At 36.2% G+C, this 24536-nt stretch overlaps 1 protein-coding gene across 1 annotated transcript in view; it reads right to left on the minus strand.

The window, feature by feature from the left end:
• Positions 1–24536, minus strand: part of egl (Egl_like_exo domain-containing protein) — an 86626-nt gene that overhangs the window by 19162 nt on the left and 42928 nt on the right. The window contains exons 3-4 of the mRNA XM_090391186.1: positions 17941–18185; positions 13417–13614 (exon numbers count right to left, since the gene is read on the minus strand). Coding sequence (XP_090247312.1) covers positions 13417–13614; positions 17941–18185 — 443 coding nt within the window. The remainder of the gene's footprint in view (positions 1–13416; positions 13615–17940; positions 18186–24536) is intronic.

Here is a 24536-nt window from a genome sequence, read left to right on the forward strand (position 1 = left end):
ATAAATATTTTATTCCAATATTTTTTTTTTTTGTTGTATTAAAATATTTGTTGTATTAAAAAGTGATAAATAAATTTTTAAATACACAAATAAAATTTTCAGTTGTGTATTTTTTTTTTGTTTATTTGTGTGTAATCAGATATCAGGTCGGGGGAACGTCATCTATATAAGAGAGTAGATCGCTGAATAACTTTTTATAGAAAAGTAGCTTGCGTAGTAAAAAAGGTTGAACACCATTGTAGTATACCTTTACCCTTTATAATCAAATTCCTGAAATATTACCAATCACAATCCTTCTCTGTCCCCCCCCCCCCAATACACACAAACAGCCCCATGAATTTTGTGCACAATATCTTCAGATTAGGAAAATTCAAAAACTTATAGGAAATAGAAACAGAAGTGAAGTTGTTTTTTTTATAATATTCCTTTTTTTTTTTTAATTTACTTTGAAACAGTTCATAAGTACCATATACTAAATGAAAAATATCTGGACATCCCTTTGTAGTAGTGCATATGGCTATATACATCACAACCATTGGATACTGTCATTTCTCCTATAATGCAGTATATGTGTTCCTAAAAATAAACATGTTATAGAATTTCACAAAATTAAAATAGAGCTTATGGAACAAACAGGGTTAGGGACAAAACACTTGAAACCTATAATCTCATAAGCTATGCTGTACAGAGACAAAAAAGCTACTACAGTTTTCTTTAATTCCTCACAGATAAAGAAATATTCTACTACTGTATTCCTTTAGGCCTTGTTCTAATCAACTTTGCAGCACTCACAGCTGTTCCTACTAAACAATTTTATTTTCATAGCAGTGTCTATGATGGTATCCATAATGCGGATTCCTTTAGGCTAATTTCTTCTTTCAAAATGTTTTATTATATCAAACTTATACATTTAAGCTCAATATTTAAGGATTTCCTTTTTCATTCACTACATAGATTTTGATTATCACGATGCTTACTTATGTTTGGAATGCTGTATTAAACACTCATTAAAAAAGTACACAATCTAACAGCACATACATGCTCATAGGACAATGCATGCAAGTATATTATTATACATGACACCTCCAAGGAGTCCAAAGACTCATCGTGGGGAAGGTACTATTCCACACCATGCACATTGCACTGTCTCCCCTATTACTTAATTCTACTGCAACACAAACTACCATCTGCCACCCATCAACACCACCACCATGTATGTGTTTTGTATATTCTTCCACAGGTCACTATATTCATAAATGTCAAAGCAGAGATAATGTGAAGTAGTAGTCTTAAGAAGAATGGGAGAGGAAGGATTAACAAAAACTAGCCTCATATCAAGATGTCTGGAAAACACCTACAGAAAGTCCTAGATCTACGTGGATTAATGTAGTTATTAGTGCTCTATACTTCGTGTGCAAACTTTGTTTGCTTACACTTGGATACCGGATTAAACCAAGAATATAATTTCTTGGCATCTTTAATTTATAACAGGGATAGGCAAGCAGAAAAACTTTTAACATCTATCTCTAATCCAGAGTATTGTAGTAATAAAGTGTGACACCTTTTTGGCTACTTGTATATGGAAATATGACTTCTGCATTACTTCAACCATGGTATTAAACAATTTTATTTTTTTAATCACTTCTGGGTCTGGATCCCACTAATAAGACCACAATAAAGGTAGAAGCCAGTCTGGGTAGTGACCCTTCCCATAATTCATAGCATTATACATATCCATAAGGATCTATGTGCTTTGCATTATGGGATACTAAGGCAAGTGATGTTAAGTCATTAGCCACTATACACGAGTTGCCCAGTTATGAAGTTACTTCATGCACAAACTGTTTAAACACTTGGATAAAGGATTAAACCGAGAATATAATTTCTTGGCATCTTTAATTTATAATGCTCTATAAGACCATATTAGATCTGACAGTATATTGAAGTGTCCTTACCACTAACAGATTAATCTGGAGGACAACTGTCAATAGGAAGTCAGTGATTATTATTACGTGACAACTCCAGACTCATCGAGGGAGGGCACCTACTCTACAATTTTCTGCCTCCACCAATTTTCACAGGCAATCACAAATATCCATGCCCATGGAGGGATTCGAACCAGCAGCCTTTTGCCTGGAGAGCAGATGTGCTAACCACTCGGTCAACCAGGCTGGCGATTATGTATATTTACATCACACAGTAGCATTACAGTATCCTATATCTCCCTTGAGGATACATAGCAAGATTAATGGCAATATTGCATGGTACTTTTAGTTCTGATTCTAGTTAACTGTGAACACACACACACATACACACACACTACTTCTTATATTGTGTTCCACAGTTACTGCTTCATATATCCTATATGAATGGTTGAGAGTATTTTTATCCAGGTTTGTTCTAGAGATTAAACCTGGGAATTTTTGTAGGCATTTCTGGCTTCCAATAATAAATCGATAATATCAAATGGGGTAATAAAATTCATCTACCACCTAAAGACATTCTCAAACATATATGTTCAGAGTGGAATTTAAAACACAGCCCATTGGTGAGGAGAGCAAGAAGGCTATCCATTTGGCCAATCAGGCTAATTGTTTGTCTGGCAAGACAAGCAATCATGTCTTTTCAGAAGTTCATCAAAAAAATTCAATTACCATATACAGATTTTTCCCCTCTTTCCAACACAGGAATGTCTGCTTTTCATAAGTATTTTGAATATTATGTCATGAAATAATCAATAATTCTAAAATCTTAAAATTATCACTGAATTTTCCACTAGTATCTGTCATGTTTCAATGCATGTAGTAATAGTATGAAAATGAATGGTGGGATAACAAGACCTACAACATGCCAATACCATGTGAGCAAGTGATTAAGGAGAAAGAAGTAAATAGTTTCACAAGTTTCTTGAAAAGCTCAGGGTTGTATTCACTGAGGAAATGGTTTGGGAAAGATTACACCAAAAAATAGAGATGGAATAAAGGAAGATGATGAACTACTGGTTATATATGTCTGGAGTCAGATTGCATACAAAGTTGACAACTGATTCTCCTATTCTTACATGATTAAAGGAAAACAAAGGAATGGCAGTGGCCAGTTCAGCTGAGCAATGCTCGCAAACGTACCTATGCAAAAGGGAAACAGTGCCCATCGAAAAATAACCGTGTGTGAGGGAGAGAGATTACTCTTCTGTACAAAAATTCTTAGAGGTTTTGAGTGCATCACCCCCCAAACACAAAAACAATATTCTAAGGTTGGTCAGATTTGAGATTTTTGAAGTGTTAAGAGTTGAGTAGTGTTACTTTTATATCAGGATAAGCTGTAAAAGTTAGCCCAATAAGAGGAAACTGATCTTGAAAGGATATATGGGAACATTATCAAAATTAAGAGAGAGAGAGAGAGAGAGAGAGAGAGATTGAAGCAGGAACTTTCTTGCAGGTGTAAAGACTATGTTTTAAGATCACTGAAATTCACCAAGTCGTCTTCACTTTAAGAATGGTGAAGAGACCACTCTTTAATGCTTTGGTTACAGAAGGTCTCAAAAGTGGAATACTTTAAGTACTACAGATTTTCTTGAATGAGGAAGAGAAATGGAAAAGTACTCATCACTTCAAACTACAAATAGGTTAGAGTTAATGTATAGGAGGAGCATGAGTAATAAAACAACCCAGGAGTACTCCAGCATTGATAAAGAAATCTGATGAAATGAAGCCCACACCATAACATGCAAAGAACAACTGGAAAGGAAGATGGCAATTCATTCATGAGGAGCAGGACGCAGACCATAATATGGTAGCTTGTTGAGAAACCCTCAATACTAGACATGATCAAATGCCTTTGAGATATCAAAAAGGAACCACAATGGTTTCTCCAAATCTTTATACGTCCTGGGTCCAAACGTGGATGAAGTTAGTGAGGAGGTCTGGTAAAATGAGAATGGCTGAATCCATATAAATGATCACTAATCAACTGATTGATTAACCCTAATTAACCAAGACGCTGGGCTGTCACAGCACATCGGGCATCCCCCTCAGTGGTGGATGAGAGGGATAATCAGTGGCACTACTTTGTAGGCCTCCCGGTTAGGTCCATGGGACCCGCTAACCAACGGCAGCTGTGGTCCTCCATTCGTATTGAGGGTTGGATGGTTCTGGTGGCCCATTCAGTAAAAAATGCCACTATTAACGCATCATGTCAAAACAGAAAAGAATTAAAGCCTGGGTGGTCTCAATATGCCTGGAACGTGGTGTCAGAGTGATATAGCAGGCCCTGCGGTATCATTAGTCCGTGACTGCTATAAAGAAATTCAACACAGAAATTGCTTGAATATTGCTCCTTGGAATGTAAGTCATCATCATCAAATTCCTGCCATGTACCCTCAACGGGTGTACAGGATATGATAGTACTACATGAAAAAAATTACATCATTACTAACTTCCTATCTACAATTTTCCTCCAAATCAATCTGTTACTTGTCAAGACCCCAACATTATCAGATCTTATATTTCTATCGTCTAAGGCACTTTGTACCGAATCAATCCACCTATATCTTGAACTTCCTCTGGGTCATTTTCCTGCCAACCTGGCAGAGAACACTTGTTTTGCTAATCTTTCCTCTCCCATTCTGTTTAAGTGACCATACCACCTGAGATTAGCTCTGCTAACGCATTCCTGGATGCTGACAATGTCAAGTTCTTTCCTAATATCCTCGTTTTTAATATGATATTGCCATCTGTTCACGCCTATAATCTTTCTCAGGACTCTCATATCTGCAGTCTCTAGTCTTTGGTCAAGTGTTTTACTTCTGACCCAGCTCTCAGATCCATAAGTTAAAACTGGTTTGAACACTGTCTTGTATACAGCTAATTTAGTGTTCCAACTAATTTCTCTCTTATTCCATATGAATTTATTCAACTGACTTCCCACCATACCAGCTTTGCTGATTCTGTTGTCTATTTCTATATTTAATTTACCATCTTCAGTAAAAAACGTGCCTAAGTAGCTGAAATGTTTTACTTGTTCCACAGGTTCTCCATTCACAACACAGTTGACATTTTCAATGATTCTGCCTATTTTCATTGTCTTTGTCTTTTTATTGCTGACCTTCATACCATATCTATTACAACAGCTATTCAATTTAGTCAGAGAATCTTGCAGACTTGTAGCGGATTTATTTAGAAGTATAACATCATCCGCATAAAGCAAAGAGCTGACATTAACATCTCCAATTTTGATATCATGTTTAATACCACATTCCTTCATAATGTGATCCATATAGATAACGAATAACAGAGGGGTAATGTACATCCTTGTCTCACACCAGATTTAACATTAAACCATCTTCCTGTACTTCAATTCTAACTGCTGACTTACAACTCAAATAAAGACTGAGTATTGCTTGATAATGCCCCATTGACACCATATAACTGCAGTGTATTGAATAGCTTCTCTCTCTCTTGGTACCTTGTCATATGCCTTTTCCAAATCAACAAAACTTAAATACAGATCTTTGTTATATTCCCATGCTTTCTCGACTATTTGTCGTAAAGTGAAGATCTGATCCTGACAGCCTCTATTTGGCCTGAATCCAGCTTGTTCTTCACCAAGTTTTTCTTCCACAATTCTTCTCAACCGTTTCTCAAGTATACTTGCATAGATCTTGCCAGGAACACTCAGTAGGGAAATACCTCTGTAATTCTCACATTCAGTTTTATTTCCCTTTTTATATATGGGTACTATGAGAGCTCTACTCCAATCATTGGGAATTCGTCCCTCTGTCCAGGCTTTCTGAACTATGCAGTGCAGCCACTGTAAGACTTTTATACCACCATTCTTCAGCATTTCTGGTCAAATATCATCTACTCCTGCTGCCTTTCCACATTTCAAGCCTTTGATGGCTTTTTCTACTCAAGTATGGATATGTATTCCTGACTGCATGCTGGTCAGTGTTTTTTACCACTGTGTTGTCATCACTGCTTGTTTCATTTAGCAGTTTTTCAAAGTAATTACTCCATACCTCAAGGATATCTTTTTCTCCTGTTTTCATGTCACCTTTATCATCTCTAACTCCTTTTACAGCACTCTTTCCTCCATTCCTAAGCTTCTTCAACAACCTCCAGAATATTTTGCCACCTTCTTGATATTTATTTTCTATATTCTTGCCAAAGTCCTCCCATGACTTTTATTTAGCTAGTTTTACACAGTGTTTAGCATTCTTGCATTTGTCTCTGTATTCTCTAAGAGCACAAGCTGACTTATTTGCCAGGAACTTTTGATATGCTTTCTTCTTTTCCTTCACTGCCTCTCTAACTTCCTGTGTCCACCAAGGAGTTCTGATTTTTTTTATCCTTGCAGACAACCTCACCACATGACTCTCTGGCAGAATCAATGTTTTCTTCAGAGTTTGCCACTAAATCTCCAAGGTTTGATTCCTGTTCTCAAACTCTTTCATTTTTTCTTCAATAATCTTTGTGTATTTTAGTCTACAGTTCACATCTGAAAGCTGCTCAACTTTTATTCGCTTTAAAACTTTCTTACATGTTATTCTTTTCAACATGAAATTCAATTTTATCCTGCTCAAGACTAAATAGTGATCACTTCCAATTTCAAATCCTCTGTACACTCTGGTGTCCTGCACCAGGGAGAAAACATCACTATCAACAATAACATAGTCAATGAGACTTTTCTTATTCCTAGCCTCTTCTCTCCATGTGAATTTGTGCACATTTTTATGTTGGAACATGGTGTTAGTAATAACCAGTCCATGTCCTGAGCAGAAATCTAACAGATATTTGCCATTATTATTAGCTTTGCTCTTTTCTCCAAATTTTCCCAAAATATTTTTCTGTGTCTCACAATCATTTCCTACTCTGCTATTTAGTTCCCCAACAAGGACCAACTTTTCCTTTTTCATTGTGTCAGTTGCTTTTTCTAAAGCATCAAAAAATTCCTCCACTTCTACCTTAGTAGAACCTTCTGTGGGACCATAGGCACAAATAAGTCTCATTGTCCAGTTCCCCCATTCTCATATTTGCCCACATTACTCTACTTGAGACTGACTGCCATTCAAGAAGATTAGCCTCATATTTTGTGTCGAATACTATGGCTACTCCTCCTTTTCCTTGATTGTCATTGCCTGAATATAACATTTTGTATTTATTGCTCAGAAAGATCTCACTAGTTTTGGACTTTTTTGTTTCAGTCACCCCTATTATGTCGATCTGGTACTTATCTAATTCCTCAGCTAGCTCCATTTCTTTGCCATTCAGGCTTCTTACGTTGATAGTACCGATCTTTAACTCTGGTGATGTTGAGTTGGGGTTTGTTTTCAGATTTGTTCCAGTAGCTGACTTTTCGCTGTTCGCCCTGGTTCCCTCGCGAAAACAATGTAAAACGGGCGACGCCCCAGCCGGCATGAAATTTTGTCATGTTGTACCATCATTTTTTATTTTGGTTTAACCAATAAGAATACAATTTGGTCGGCTAAATCCCAAATTGCCAGTCCATCCTCGTTCGTTCAGTATCCAAGTAGATACCCAACCGGGTGCACCACGAGAAGGTGTGGATTGGACATTAGGTCAGAAGCTCTGGTCGGTTCTCCGTATTTCTTTAAAGGCTATGTGGAGGTCTCCTCAGTTATATAGCTTTGACCCTTAAGCACCCCCTTGCATTGGAATGTAAGAGGATTGATATAAATGTGGGAAATTGGCTAATGTGATGAGAGAGATGGAGAGATTGAATATTAGTATACTAGGAATAAGTGAAACTTTTTGGAAAAGACCATCAGATTTTGAGTTGAAACTTCCAAATGGCAAGATATATAAAATATACATGTCAGGTGGTGAAATATCAAGAAGAGGTGTAGCATTTATTGTAGAGAAGAAAACTAATAAAAACGTTATCCGTATAATCAAAAAATCAGATAGAGTAATGGCAATTCTAGTGAAATCTAAACCTAGAGATTATGCTGATCATTCAAATATATGCTCCTACAGAACAGAATGAGGAAGCAGAAATAGATATCATGTATGATGAAATAGAATGGTGTATAAAGGAAGTCGGAGGCAAGAAAGATAGAGTTATTTGAGCTATAGGTGACTGGAATGCAAAAGTTGGATCAGAGAGAACATCTACATATGTGGGTCCATTTGGACTTGGAATTTGGAATGAGAGAGGACAAAAGCTGATTGATTTCTGCAACAAGTATAGTCTTATCATAACTAACACTTATTTTGAGCAAAAACCAACAGCACGAGACACATGGCAAAGTCCAGATGGAAAATACAAAAACCAATTAGACTATATTGTAATCAGTAAACGTTACTTCAATGGAATACAGAACTCAAAGGTGATGCCAAGTGCTGACTGTGGATCTAATCATAGACTGGTCTTAATGAAGATGAATATTCTCCTGAAAACAAAATTAAAAGAAGTCAACCCCTAAAATGGGATTTGTAAATGGTACAAAATCCGATAGTAAAATCAAAATTTAATGAAAATATTTCAGAACTGCTGTCTGCACAGTTGCAAAACGAAAATGAACCCTCTCAGTGGAATAGACTACAAGCAGCTATAATAACATCTGCTAAAAACCACATCAATAAACAAGAAAAAACCATGGATAACTCAAGAGGTAATCCACCTTATTGATGAAAGAAGAACATGGAAAAGAGGAGCAAATGAAGAAGAAAGGTTAAGATATAAAACATTGGATAAAAGAATCAAACAGTTATGTAAAAGACTGAAAGAAAACTGGATAAATAGGCAGTGCAATGAGATAGAAGAATTACAAAATAGAAACAAAACCAGAGAAGCATTCCTGAAAGTGAAAGAACTTAATGGAAAAGCAAAACGTACACAGTCTAATAACATCAAGGACAAAGATGGAAACATACTCATTGATAAGGAAAAGATAAATGGAAGATGGGTTGAGTACTTATCAGATTTCTATGATGATGATAATAATGGTAACATGTTAGATGATTCACGACACCTAAGTTAAATATAACAACAGATACCACTCTACCCACAAGAAAAGAGGTAGAACACGTAAGTAAGAATCTTCCTAATAATAAATCCCCTGGGTGTGATAATATTCTGGCTGAACTGCTGAAAGCGTTGACTGGCAATAATAACAACTATTTAGTGGAATCCATTCAGGACATCTATGAAACAATACAATTACCTGAAGTTTTTACATCTATCTGCATACTAATTCCAAAGAAAAATAATGCACAAAATTATGAGGATTACAGAACTGTGAGCCTAATATCCCATGCATCTAAAATTATTTTAACCATTGTTAACAAAAAAATTGAAAGAATCTTAAGCAGTGAATTGAGTGAACAACAGAAAGGCTTCAGAAGAGGAATGGGAACCATTAATGCTATTCTGGAACTAAAAATACTAATAGAAAGATCACTTGAAAGTTACATATGCTTCATAGACTTTCAGGCTTTTGACAGGGTAAAACATAATAAAATGTTCAATATATTAGATAAATTAGACATAGAAGATCATGTACTTAAGATTATAAAAATGATTTACACCAAACAGAAAATGCAGCTGTTTAATGCTGAGACTTCTGTAGTGTAGCGAAAATAAAAAGGAGTTAGACAAGGTTGTATCCTTTCACCAACTCTATTTAATATCTATAATGAGATAGTGATGAAAAAGATTGAAAAACAAAAAAAAGGAATTGGTATCAATGGTATAAAATGCAACAATCTTAGATATGCTGATGATACCATTCTAATAGCAAAAAACAGAAAAAAATTAATCAAATTACTGCAGCTACTAATTGAAGGTAAAGAATTTGGATTAGATATAAATGCAAAAAAGACCAAATTTATGAAAATCTCAAAAGAAAGCAGACCCGAGCCAGAAATATTCATAAACAATATGAAAATTGAACATACAACAACAGAATACAAATATTTAGGCATCTACTTTACTGCAGATGGAAAGCAAGATAAAGAAATAAAAATAAGAACAGCCATAGCTAAGGATGCATTCTGGAAAAATAAAGATCTGCTCAGAAGTTCTGTGAGTAACGAGACAAAGAAAAGAATGATAAGAACATCAGTATGGCCAATTTTCACACCAGCCTTTGAAATGTGGTACTATAGGAGAGCTCTGAAAATCTCATGGACAGAACATGCGACAAATACAGATGTCCAACAGAGATCTTTATTACAGTAAATGATCCAGAGAAAGATGAGATTGGCAGGACATGTACCGAGAGGTTCAGCAGGACAGAAGATACTAACAGTTTCAGAAGGAAAAATTATGGGAAAAGGATCAGGAGGCAAAAAACGAAGGACATGGCTTGAAGATCATCGACAGGATCACATGGCTATACAGAAACAAAAAGGAAAGCCACCAACAGCAAAAACTGGAAGGATATGGTTCTGCACCCTCTCACTGAGGAGGCTACATGAAGAAGAAGAATTAATTCATGTGCCTTCACATAGTGAAAAAGCTGGCTACTGATGAACTTCATTACTATTAAGAGCACCAAGGTAAGAATAATGGTAAAAGTGTGGTGACAAACTTATGTCTCAAAATTTTTAGGTACAGGCTACTAAAGGCTTGCTTTTATGCTGTTTGGTAGATTCTGGATGAATATGATGCCTTATATAGGCAATACTTCCCATGATGAGTCTTGACTCCATGGAGATTATATTAATTCAGGATCACAATTTTTGAGCACAACTGGAGTGACAGCATCTGTCTGAACCAGGAGCCTATTAGTATCAAGACTAATGAAGATTTTTCAAATATCCTTTTGTCAAAAGTTCAGAGGAAGCATGTCATAAGCAGTCTGCAATTGTCTATTTCAGCAGGACAATATGCTGCCTCACCAGGACACAACCACCTGCACATAGCTCTAGGGACACTAATCTGAGTTTGGGACCATTCAGTGGCCCCCTGGATTTACATCGAATCTCTCTGGGATGCCATAGAGTGAGACATCAGATCCATATATCCAGGACTAACATCTAAAAAGGTACAGTTGTGGACAATGCTGCCACAGACATGGCTGGAATTACCTCCTGCAACTGGTGGAGTCAATGCCTCTGAGAGTACAGGCTATTATTCATGCTAGAGGAGGACCAATGCTATTGGGCAAGAATCTGTAATGTTTTGTCCATTGTGTGTGTACACAGGGTAGTCATAAATTGGAGATGTTCAGAGCCCACACCTGTAAGTTTGCATAACTTATAGATGTGGTTCAATATGTCCTTTCAGATGTTCTAAGAACTGCAATCTGTGAATGACATTTCTACATTGGAACAACAGATCTGCATTGATTTGCCTCACAAGCTGCGTTATTCTGTCTTTCAAGGTTGCTAAATTAGGAACATGTCCTTCATACACTATGCATTTCAAATGGCCCCACAACCAAAACTCACAGGGGTTGAAATCAGCTGAATGAGGTTGCCATGCTGTGGGAAATGCATGACTAATTACTCTGCATTCTGTGAAGTGTTTCTGTAACATTCCCTGTAGAGATAATCCAATGTGAGGTGGTGCTCCATCCCGCACAAATATGGTAGAGTTAAGGCATCTTATCGCAGCTGCAGAACAACAAAGTTGTGCAGCATCTCTTGATACCTTACAGCAGAGATGGTACAAGTTACTGGTCCTGTCAGTTGGGCATAGTTCTTCGAAAAAGTATGGACTGATAATAAACAATGCAATGAAACCACACCACAATGACTTTCAGTGAGTGTAAAGGGGTCTGATGGAACACGATTTGCAACCCAAATGTGGCGATTGTGTGTTAATACTACCGTTCAGATAAAAATATGCCTCATCACTCCGCAACAACTTCCATGGCCCATACATCATTCACCTCCATTCAAGCAAAGAACGTCAGGGCAAACTGTAGTCTAGTTTCTGCATCACTATGCTTCATGGTGATGCAGAAACTATAGAGATCTTGTAGGGAAAAAACCTCAGCATTTGACACAGGATTTTCCACACAGTTGAGTATGACATGTCCATTTGCCTTGATATTGTCCGTGTATTGCTGAACCCTTGTGCGTTATTCATTCTGTATTCCATGATGGCAGTTGCAAGTTTGGCAACTTGTTGAGGAATAATCTGTTTCACTTGTTCCACCTGCTTGTCTATAGCCTCAAGTCACATGGTGACTCTTTGCTCCCATGAAATATGTCTTTATTATTTGTTCAACTAGTTGAACATTATACATCAACATACCTTTTTCACTCTTTTCTTTCACTTCTTCAGCAAAGTTTTTCAGTCTCTTCCACTATCATTTTGTATTATGAAGTACTCCTAATACAAAAGTGGACCACCCACAATGAGCATGCTAACTCCATGGAAGATGCTGCAATAATAATAACAACTGACATTACTAAGAAAATGAAAGTAAATAAGAAAAAAAGTAAAGTAAATAAGAAAGTAAAGCATTAGGAAAGTTAGTAAGTTTCCCAGGTAGACAATGATGAGTTTGAATGCAAAACAAAAATTATGAATGGTATTTTGGTAGAACTGTGCAAGAAGAAAAGAGTGCAGTTTGTTAATGTGTGGGATGAATCCATGGGATGGACAGAATTGTATAAAAAGTAATAGATTACATTTAAACGATAGGATTTAAGCAATTACAGACAGCTTCTAGAAGGGAGAGTAATGCACGACATGAACAAAAGACCAGAGGAAGTAAGAGGTAATAAGAAAGAATAGTGAGAAATGAAACAGGTGAAAACGAAGCACTTGCGAGTGCAAAGAAGCATACCATGATAAGAATGAGAGAGAGAAAACAGGAATGTAAGATAGACAGAGAAATGAGGTGAGAAGACAGAGCACAAGGAGGACAATGACTGTTGGAAGCAATAATGAATGTTATGTAGGGGATGGTCAGCATAGCAATGTGATGCTATGTTCACAACTCAGATTTTCCCCAGACAAAACTACTTCCCTTACATCTTAAGCCATCTCATCTGGAATGTGCAAGGGAAGGAATGTGCAAGTCTGGGAGTCTGGATAATTATAGACTCAGAAATGAATTAATGATTTGCTAAGTTTATTTATGAACGTCACAGACATCAGAAATAAGAGAAATCAAACAAACAATTTTACTGACTGAGTTAATTTATTTTTCTTAAATTTATTCAAATTTCTAAATTTCGGCCTAGAGGTAGATGGCACAAGATGAATGCCAATAATCCACACAAAAGCAAACTAATCAAATTAATGCTTAATTCTAATTAAACTGCACTGACATGTTACAAAATCATAATATGGTAGGAAAAAGGCATAAAATGTATTAACCTGTGCAATAAAAAAATCTTGTAAAGTAACCAACTTAAGACAATTCAAATACTTGATAAAATATTTTTCTTATTTCCTCAAAGTGCTGGATAATGCAAATTTTAAACATAAACTAACCTTAACAGACGTATTTCCCTGTTGCTAAGAATAATCTGCTTAACTGAAGTACAATTCAATTTTTGTTTGAGATCTGATACTTCCATATCAATCTTACGCTGCTTTTTTTTAGTTTTCACTTCATCAGGATGAATATATGCCAATATCTGTTCCAGGCATAACTCTTCTAGCATATGAAGAGAACTAGGCTTTAGCATCCTAATTATTAAAAGAGAACAGTGCAAATAATTCAATTTACAAAAACAAAATTACTGAATCAAAAATGTATAATTAAGTTACATTTATTTGGTTATATATAACTAATTCTTTGATTGAATCTGATTAATTATTTTTTTCTTTCTTGAGAAACTTCTCTTTTCTCTAATGTACATAAAACTGATATTTTTTTTGGAAGGATCAAATAACATGTGATCCATGTATCATTTACAAACATTTTATTGACATCTTTGGTCATTTAAAAACTTGTGGAATAAAAATTGTTTCAATAAAATATTAACAGAATAACAGTATACATGAGGATATCATTAGGAGTGCATCTCTAAGAATGCACATAAACCAACAGACAAATGAAAAGATTTCACTAGAAATCCAATATCCTCAAATGTGTATAAATTAAACTGAAAGTACACACCCGTCCAAAGAGAAAGAGATTCAAAATTACTCAAAAAATCCAGTGGCATATTCTATAAGTCTTTTACATTATACATGACAAGAAATTATATTTGTGTCTTCATCTTTATTTTATCCAGAATTAGCAAACAAAAGTTCGCATGTAAAATATCTTCATGATTAGGCTACTTGTACATAGAGTAGTAGATTTCACATCAAGTTATCTTGTATTCCATTATGCACATCACACTTCTTTCTCAGGCAAGTATAATAACATATATCAAGGTGAGAGCTGATAGCAAGACTTTCAAACCTTATCAATGGGATAATAAATATCAAGAGGTCAATGGCAAAAATCATTTTTCCTTATATAATTAATAAAATTATTTCACAATACACTAGATTAGAGATAGGGTAATTCTTTGATTGCTGAAACACAGCAGAGAGCAGTTTGCCAATGTGGTAACTGAAGGTTTGGATAATTGAAAGAATTATGTGGTGCTGTACCAGAAGTCAAACAATAACCAATTCAAGGTTCAATAATGGAAAAATGCATTCATTTGAAAGTCATATAATTGAGTGAGTGCTATAGCAACAAGTTTTTTTTTTTTTGGATTGGATTGGAAAGTATATTATGCTCAACAAGAAATTATATATTCTTTCCATTGTTATTTTATCCAAGCATCACACTGCATGTGAAATATCTTCATGACTAGACTAGATTAGTTGTATAGAGTGCAGCTAACTTCACCTGCTCTTAATTAACCTAGTCAAAAATATTTGACACTTAAAACTTCTGACTCACAATTCTACTAATATCATACAGTACTGAACAAATTAATCCAAACAAGCCAATTTTCATCAAGTTTTTGGTTTGATTTTTGTTTCAGTTCACAATGATTTGTTTTGGTTTTAGTTCACTATTATTTGAGTGTTGCATGTTTTACTGTCTCTACAATGTTGTGAATTTTTAATAGTGTAAACAAGTTGATATACGTAGTGTTTCATTCATTTTGTGTAACTATAAAATGGATACATCACCAAGAAAGCATTCAAAAATATGTACTGTTAGATCCTGAATGAAGGAATCTTGTAAAGAAATCGTTCATTCAGAATCTAACATACTAAACTACACAGACAAAGAAATACCTGCACATCAGCTGAAATTAAAGTGAAACTTCACATATGTATAAAATTGCATTAATTTCATGTATTATGTATTTAATCTATTGAGATCAAATTAGAGAATGTCTTAAAAGAGAAATAATTTAACTTATTTTAAGCCTCACTTAAGCTGTATTGAATGATTGTGAATCGACGGATAGATAAAGTAACAATTCATAGACGGTATACAACTACACGTGTCCAGCGTAACACCGGAGGTAGTAGCTTACATAGAAGGTATATTGATGCGGATTCCATGAATACAAGAGCATAACAGCAAAGGGGAGAGCAAGGGATGAACCCAAGGGGAGAAAAGATATGGGTTGTGTGCAAAAGGGACTTTAAAAAGGGGGCACTTGATCAAAAAATAGAAGGGGATGAGCGCCGTATCAGCCCTCCCTTGTCTATTCATTTTCCTGGTTCGGAAGTTAGTCAGTTTTCAAGTGAGGGGGATGAAGCGTCAGTGCTATGATATGGGACGGCGAGTTTTCCTGAGAATGCTGTAGGATTCCACACAGAGCTGAAAGTGAGATCTCCAGCCCTAGCAGAATTCATAGACCCATCGAAAGGAACAGAGATGTTTCCTGAGACGCAGAGAATCAAGTCCGTGATTGGCAGTAATTATGAAGATAGCATAGCCCCAACGCTGACGTAAGGACAGCCAATAAACAAGAGGTAACTAGACGTACACGTGGTGCTGAAAGATGTTGGAAAAAGTTCAATAAAGAATTACTCTATTGTGTGTTTAGAATTCCATAGAAGAGAGAAAATTATTTGTGAATGTAAATTATAAACATTATTCTAAAGAACTTTGTGGACAGACTAATTAGATAGTTAAAACCCCTTTTGGATATAAGAAGGATTGTTTGGAAGAAGTCTTTTGTGTTGTATGCCATTGAATTAGCATAATGAGATTAGGATTGTAGATTTATAGCAACTGAATAACATTAGAATGTTTGTCATGTCATCTTATGAATAGCTTGCAGAAGGGAATTTTAGCTTAACATACCAATTGCAATCTATCCCATTTTCCAGTTACTGTGTATTACATGCTTTATAATCTTTGATTTAATTTACAGTATGTTAATCTCATGACTCGAGCTTCCTTATTTAGCATTGAGACAATAATTGAATGTATGAATTTCTTTAGTGTATTTTGCTTTGATATTCCAATAAACATGTTTTATTTACCTAAACTTGAGTCATGCCTGACTACGATTCCGATTTACCACTTATAAATATAGGATACTGGCTGGTGCAGCATAATATAAATTTGCCAGTATCCAAAGAGGAAACAATCCTTGATGTAAGTATATTAGGCCTGATATCTGAAAAAGTAGATTAGCGTTTGAAAGATAGAATAGGAAGATATAAATCAGTAAAATATAGATAAAGCAATGACATAACAGTACTCTTTCGTAACACAAATCCAAGACTCAAAGACAAATTGCCAGTGAGTGTGGTGTTAGTTTGGGTACTATTAATGCAATTTTAAAGAGGGAGACAGGCACCTTTTCTTCTGACAGAAAAGGAAAATGTGGGTGAAAAAGGAAAACAACACTTACTCAGATTGTTTACTAGTCAGTAAAAGCAAAATGAATGAAAGATGGTCTGCTGTAGACTTAAATAGAAACTTGGCAGCTAGTGGGATTCATGTTTCTGACATGACACTCCTTCAATGATTGTTGGAAGCAGGGAGGACTGCCCACAGAGTAAAAAAAGAAACAACTGTTGACGAAGGCTATGAAGAAAAAGAGGCTCAGTAGGAAAAAAGTGTACAAAGATTGGACTGTTGAGAAGTGGAAGGTCATATTCTCAGATGAAAGCCATTTCTTTGTCCAAGGAGAGCGAGTATCCTATGTTTGCAAATCAGCAGCTCGGAAGACTTCTCATGCCAACTTTCAACAAGTTCCTAAACATTCAGCTAAAGATGTTCTGGGGAGCTGTTTTACATTTTACACAACGTTCCAGGATCACTTGTGCCTGTTGATGGTATGATGAAAAGTAATCAATACATAAAACTATTAGGAAAAAAAAAAGTAGTTCTACAAATCTAGAAAGATAAAGAACTCATCTTTCTTCTAACAGGATTTCGCTCCATGCCACACTTCAAAAAAAGAGTGAAAGATTTCCTCAAAAATCACAACATCCAATTGTTTCAGTGGCTCTTGACATTAACTGAACAGAAAATTTGTGGAACATAGTAAAAAAAAAGATGTGGAAAATTAAATTATGATACAAAGGATAACTTTATAAAAGTATGGTTTCAAGATGGAAATAAGAAAAATATGTTCTATGTTGGTAGGTAGAGTCCAATGCCTAAGCAAATTAATGAACTTATGAGAAACAGAGAAGCACATATAAATTATTAGGTAAAGTTGGAGTTTAATTGTTTGTACTTATTTTCTTGCAAAATTAAAATTTTGTAAACTTTAATAATGTAAACTTTTCAAGTGGAACTATCACAGCAGAACTCTTATATTTCTACTTAATTAAAAAATTAACTGTATTTTATAGATGTAATAAAAAGCTTAGGCATTGATGTTGATTATTCACAGCAGTGTTTCACAGTATAATGAATGCCAGAAGAATAAAACTGTATTACAGAGTTGCTAAGATTTTGCTGTTTTGAAATCCAATGAAATGTTAGCTTAATAAATAATATGTTTTGTTCCTCTGGTGTTGTTTACACTGTGAAGTAGTACAATGAACCTTCTGTGCAAGAAAATAGGAAGTCTGATTAAGCAATACCTCTGAATTGTTTGATATACAGTTGGCAATAAACAATAAACATCAAATGCTGCATGAAATATCATATCATCGGTGAGAGGCCTACGACTCCAAAACTTCTGATCTCGTCGGTACAGATTTTTCATTTGGTCTTTACGAGGATTTACAGGACCACCATAGGTGCTACACAGAGTGTTCAATGAGACATTTTTAACTTTATACACTGGCTTTCCTGCATCCTGCTGTTGTAAAACAGCATGGGCAGCCTGTAAAGAAACAAGAGAAACTGAACGAAAGGGTCATCTAATTTTGTACAATATTGAATACTATATAATGTATGGCATATGCAATGGTATAGCTAGAGCTTTTGCCACCCAGGGTGGTTCCTGAGTTTGCCACTCCTCTCAATACACGCCAAAAATACTACATATAGGGAAATAAATTAAAACACTGTGTTCATGTTTATTTTAGTTGTAAGTATAGTTGTTAAAAACTAATTATTAATTAAGTAATAAAAATTACTAAATTAACATAAATAAAAGAATCGAAAAATCTTGGTTCTTTTGGGAATGGTCACTCAGGAAATGGAAAGATGTATAATATAAAAGATGGACATAATTAAACTTCCCCTATTCAGTGCCTTATAAAGCTTGATCTAACAACTGGAATACCAGAATGTCATCAAATTTGGTACAGAGACTAATCAAAAAATGGAAAGAAGAATTCCACAAAAGTTTGAAAAGGTAGCCAGGAAGCCAAACATTTGCATAAAACGAAGTTGAACACCGGTTTTGCTAGCATCATAATAGCTATGAAGTAAAGGAGAAAATTCACAAATGTATTCCTACTGATAGCTTGTGTTCAACATGTGCCTCAATTTACCTTATGGTGTGTTACTTATAAAGTTATTTGACCTGCTACTCTACAGTGCCTGTAGAGTAGCAGGTCAATTGGATATGTCTTATTCCATGGTATGGAAAGCCTTGAGCAAAATTATTACGTTTTATCCATACAAGATCAGGTGTATATAGAAGCTGCTACATGATGATTATGATAAGTGACTGACATTTGCTCTAATATTTCTTATCAGACTGGAAGTCGATGATGCTCGGTCATGGAAAATTCTGTGGGGGAGATGAGGCACATTTTTGTGATCAGGACTATAAACACACAAAATTGTCGAATTTCGATTTCTGAATTACCACATGCTTTCCAGAAACTCTCACAATCACCGAAAATTACCATTTAGTGGCTTCACGGCATATTTTATAATAGGGTCAATTCTTTTTTTGATGACATCAGAAAGCACCAGTAACTTGCTCCATTACTGCATGGAAATATCACAATATGCTGAATAGTTTTGTCATCATACAACTTCAGTAATGACAATGTCTGGATGAGACTATTTTTATGCAAGATGAAGCACATCCCCACAGCATGATTGGTACAGCAACTTCCATAGCATCACTCCATAGAAGAAAGAGTGATTAGTCATTTCTTTCTAGTTGCATGACCACTGTGCTCCCCTGATAATACTCTATGCATTTTTGATTATGGGGTTACCTGAAGGCCAATGTCTATTGTGGCAGTCTCAAACTTGGAAACCTTAAAAAGTATCGTGGAATGTGAATGGATGAACATCCTTCAGACATGTTACGTTCTGCTGTTGAAAATGCTGTGTACAGGATGCAATTTCTGGTCTACAAGAAGGGTGGCCACATTGAACCAGGGCTTGTTTCATATGGGTGAATTCAATGTGCTCAAGTTGTGCAACAGGTCTGTGACAACACTTATGCTCCATTAACAGTAATACCATAATTACTGTGCTAAATTAAATTGATAAATATTTTATTGCTGTGTTATCATAAGTGCAACACAAAGCTAATCTTTCATTTCCATTTATTCTTTGTTATTCATTTATCTGTACATTTTAACTTTTTTTTACATTGTACAGCGCCATTATATAATCTCTATCAGCAACATTTCAAACTAACATTTTTTTCCAAGGAATCCTTCCTGATTAGTCTACCGAATTTGGCAACATGTTTAATTATTGACACTCTATATGTATATATACACACACTGCTTGAAAAGAAGTCAACAGACACCACAGTGTGAGGAACAAACAGCCATGGCACTCTTAATAAGATGTAAAACTTCTTTTTGCTGCCATGACTGCAACAATCTATAGTTCACATCAATTGATTTTCTACAAGTGTACGATAGTGATTAATGGGAATTTTGGACCATTCTTCCAGTAGGAAGGTAATGAGGTACTGGCTTTTGTGGAGCAGACTTTCCTAGATCTCACCAGACTGTTTAGTTCATCCCACAGATATTCAATAGGGTTGAAAGCAGGGCTCTGTGGAAGATAGTCAATTGTGGACATTAATGTGGTGACATTTGTGTCCACAAACCATGCAGTTACAGCAGCAGCCATATGATATGGTGCATTGTCTTGCTGAAAGAGACAATGGACACCATAAAGTAGAAATCAATGCACTGTCCAGAATGTTCAGATACTGCTCGGAGTTCAATGTTAATGGCACCACAAACAGAGGTCTGAGGCCAAATTAGGAAAAACAGACCATAACATTACATTTACCAGGCATCCACCACCACAACCACTACCACACCCATCCATCTGTTCAGTATAGGTTGTAGCATGATTCATCACTCCATAACACAGCTTTCATGCTTCCACATCCACGGTACATGCTCTTTGCACCACTGAAGATGACACTCCACATTTGTTCAGATAATGTGAGGCTTGCATATTGCAGTACTACCATAAAAACCCATGTTGTGAGCATTGGTTCTAAATGTTTTTGTGCAGATTCAAGTTCCAGTCAATGACTGGAACTCCGCATTCAACATGTCGGCTGATGAATGGTGGCTTTTACATATTATCTTTCATATCACCCTACAGTCACGTGGCACTTGCAGTTGACACCCACTTCCATCTCCATATAGTATCACTGATTTGAAATGTTGAAAGTTTTTTCACTTGGTTATACTATAAATTAAAGATGTCAAGAAATTAAATTCTTGGTTTCATCTTTTATTCAAGTGTAAGCAAACAAAGTTTGCATGTGAAGTAACTTCACAACTGGGCTGCTTGTATATAGAGACTAATATGTTCACATCAATTGCCTTAGTATCCCTTAACAAGGCACATATCCTTATGGACATGTATAATGCAATGCATCATGGAAAGGGCTGCTACCCAAAAGAGATACCAAGGTTGAAGTAATGCAAAAGTCATATTTCCTATATACAAGTAGTCCAAAGGTGTTGCACCTTATCACTAAAATACTCTGAATTATAGATAATGTAGAAAGATTTTTCACTTGGTTATACTATAACTTAAAGAATTCACTTCCCATAATGTATAGTATTAAACATGTCCATAAAGATATGTGCCTTGTATTCTGGGATACTAAGGCAATTGATGTGAAGTCATTAGCCTCTATATACCAGTAGCATAGTCAAAGTTACTTTACATGCAAACTGTTTACTTACACTTGGATAAAATATGAAACCGAGAATATAATTTCTTGGCTTCTTTAGTTTATATTTTAGTTGAAATAAGTTGACAAAGTGGGATGGCCCACTTTGTCAACAATTTTCTGAAGAGATAGACCTTCAAATTGGCATTATATCACAATACCTCTTTCAAACTGTTCCCTTCTCATGGCCATTTCACCCAGACACAGTTGCACTGACTAAGGAGCATCATGTCCAATTTATACTGGCTACAAACATGTGACTTGTTACATGGCATGATGCACCTTGCTCATGGGGATGTCCATTGACTTCTTTCCAAGCAATATGTAGACTTTACCTGTTCATGAGTATGTGACCAAGAGTTTATAAGGCAGAACACCAGAATAAGATGATAGCATTTATTTTAACTGGCAACACAATATTTCATCCTAACTGCACAGGATTTCTTCAGATGTAAACATAAAAGTAGTATACAAAACAGTATAGACTAACAAAGGTGACAACTATTATGTAGTTATAGAAAAGATCAATGTTATTTTAAAATATTTCTAAATGTATGTTGCATTGTTCCAGAACTCATCTATGCATTTGTGTGCACATGTTCGGCTAATGACAGCTAGGATGTATTTAGACTTGTACTTGGGTTAATGTTTAGAATCTAATGCTATTTTCAAAGACCCCAGATTTTTTCATAACACTTTTTTTGGGGATGAGAATAATAATTAAAAAAAAAAAAAAGGTACAGAAATACTGATACAAATCTCAGGAATAAAGGGTGTGGAAAATGAGGGCCCCTGCTTTTCTGGAGAAGTTGGGGGCCCTGATTTTCCACATTGGAATTGATGCAACATGGCTGACAAAGGATGTTCTGAATAGTGAGAGTTGCCATTTCTTTCCAAATTCTCACAGTGGAGAATCTGAAAGGAAATGACAGTTGGTTTTGTGCAAGGTGTCTCAAAAGGGAGACCCATACTACCTATTATTCACATACCTATTCACTGTTAGAGCATCCCAACTAAAGTAGTTGGGATGCTCTAACAGTGAATAGGTATGCAAGCCATTCCACTCACACACACAACTCTCCAAGCAAAGAACCTAGTCCACAAATTCTTACTAACCACTCTCTTACACAACTTCCAGGGGTGACCCCTTGTTTTACCCCCACTCCTCATGTATTGAAAAATTTGTTGTGTCAATATTATAGAAATTTGGGAAACTGCATCCAGCTGTTCACAGTCATTCCTACACTCGCACTCATTTGTCCCAAGGTTGGCTAGACACATACCTTTTTTTTTTTTTTTTTTTTTAATCTGATCCACACACAAAAGGCCACAAGACCTATGGTGCATTAGTGCTATGTGTGGGGTAACAGGAGTAGAAGAAAGGAAGAGTTTGTTCACATTTTGCTTGAACAGCTGAGGGTTGTAATCTTTGGAGAAGGCAGAGTGGGGGAGACTTCTAAAGGAAAGGAGTAGACAGGATGGAGGAGGAGGCAGTGAAGTTGGTTCGGTGAGTTTCAAAATGGACTATAACAGGGTGTTGGTTAGCAGTGGCTCTTGTTTTAATGATTTTGGAGGAGAGCGGAGGAATAATAGTGGCCAATTCAGCAGAGTGCTGTCCATGAAAATATCTGTAGAAGTGACACAAGGCAGAAACTGAATGTCTGCAAGAGAGAGAGAGATTGAAGTGGGTATGAGAGAGAGAGAGAGGGATCATTAATTAGCTGGATTGCCCTCTTCTCGATAAAATCGAGCAATCTTAGAGAGAATTTTGGTGCTCCACCCCAAACATGGAGCAATATTCCAAGGCTGGATGGATTTGGGCTTTGTATAGAGTTAGTAGTTATGGTGTAAAGTAGTGTCTTGCGTGAAAAAGTACACCAAGTTTTTTGGCACCAAATTGTGTCAGGAAAGATCAAAAAGGTACAAGTTAGTCTGAGTAGAGAAATCTGATCATGTCTGGATATCCCTCCCCCTTACTAAAGGTAAGGGGGAGGGATGCGAATTCTTTCTTGTAAGAGATCAGACAGGACTGAGTTTTAGTGATATTGAAGTTTACAAAAGTTGTCCTTGCCCCCACTGGGATATAGCTAGGAGTTCTGAGTTCAAGTCACTGGTCATGGTAGATCTTGAGGATTCTAATACTTGAGCACTACAAGGTATGTCAAATGAAAAGGAGGAATGGAGTGTACTGTCATCAGTAAAGCTATGGATAGGATTGGAAGTCTGAGAGAGAGCAGGTCATTTATATACAAGATGAAGAGAGTGGGTGAAAGAACAGAACCTTGGTGTACTCCTGCATTGGTAGGAAAATCTGAGGCAAGGAAACAGTCCACCATGAAACGTAGTGAGCAACCAGTGAGAAAGTTGGCAATCCAGTTGCAGAGTGAGGAAGGCAGACCATAGGATGGCAGTTTGTTAAGTAGGTCCCTGTGCCCAATCTAATCAGATTGTTTTTGAAATGTCGAGGACAACCATGCGAGTTTCTCCATGGATTGAGTCCAGAGTTGGGTGGTGAAAGCAAGAAGGTCAGCTGTAGATCGCAAATAGCAGAATCCATACTGTTGATCAATGATTAGCTGGTATGATTCTAGGTCATTCAAGAATTGGGTGTTGATGACCCATAATTCGTTGGTTGACTTATCACCTTTCTTTGGGATGAGCTGGATGCAGACCTGCTTCCATGTTGCAGAGTAGATGCCAGTTGAATAGGAAAGATTGAAGAGGCAATATAGGACAGGTATCAGTTCTGGGACACAATTTTATAACACAATAGGTGGGATACCATCAGGACCAGATGCCATGTTTCTGTTCAGGTTATTGAGGATTCTTCGGATTTCTTTTAGTCTATGCACGATATTGAAGGGAGCCATTCTTAGTAGTGTGGAGATCATCAATGCAGGAATTTGAAGAGAAGAGTGATGCCAGTAAGTTGGTCTTGTCTTTGGGTGAGGTAACTATAGTACCATCAAGATGTGAGAGTGGTGGAAATCTGGGTGGGAAGGAGTTGCACCCAATGGCCTTGGCAAGGGACTAGAAGGAGTGAATGCAATTTGGGCAGGAGGTGAGTTTACAGCATTTGGTCCTTTTAAAGTCTGACTTGGACTTGGT

This window comes from Typopeltis vanoorti, chromosome 1 (genome assembly GCF_054136105.1).
Source record: "Typopeltis vanoorti isolate ZY-2024b chromosome 1, IOZ_Tvanoo_1.0, whole genome shotgun sequence".
Lineage (NCBI taxonomy): Eukaryota > Metazoa > Arthropoda > Arachnida > Uropygi > Thelyphonidae > Typopeltis > Typopeltis vanoorti.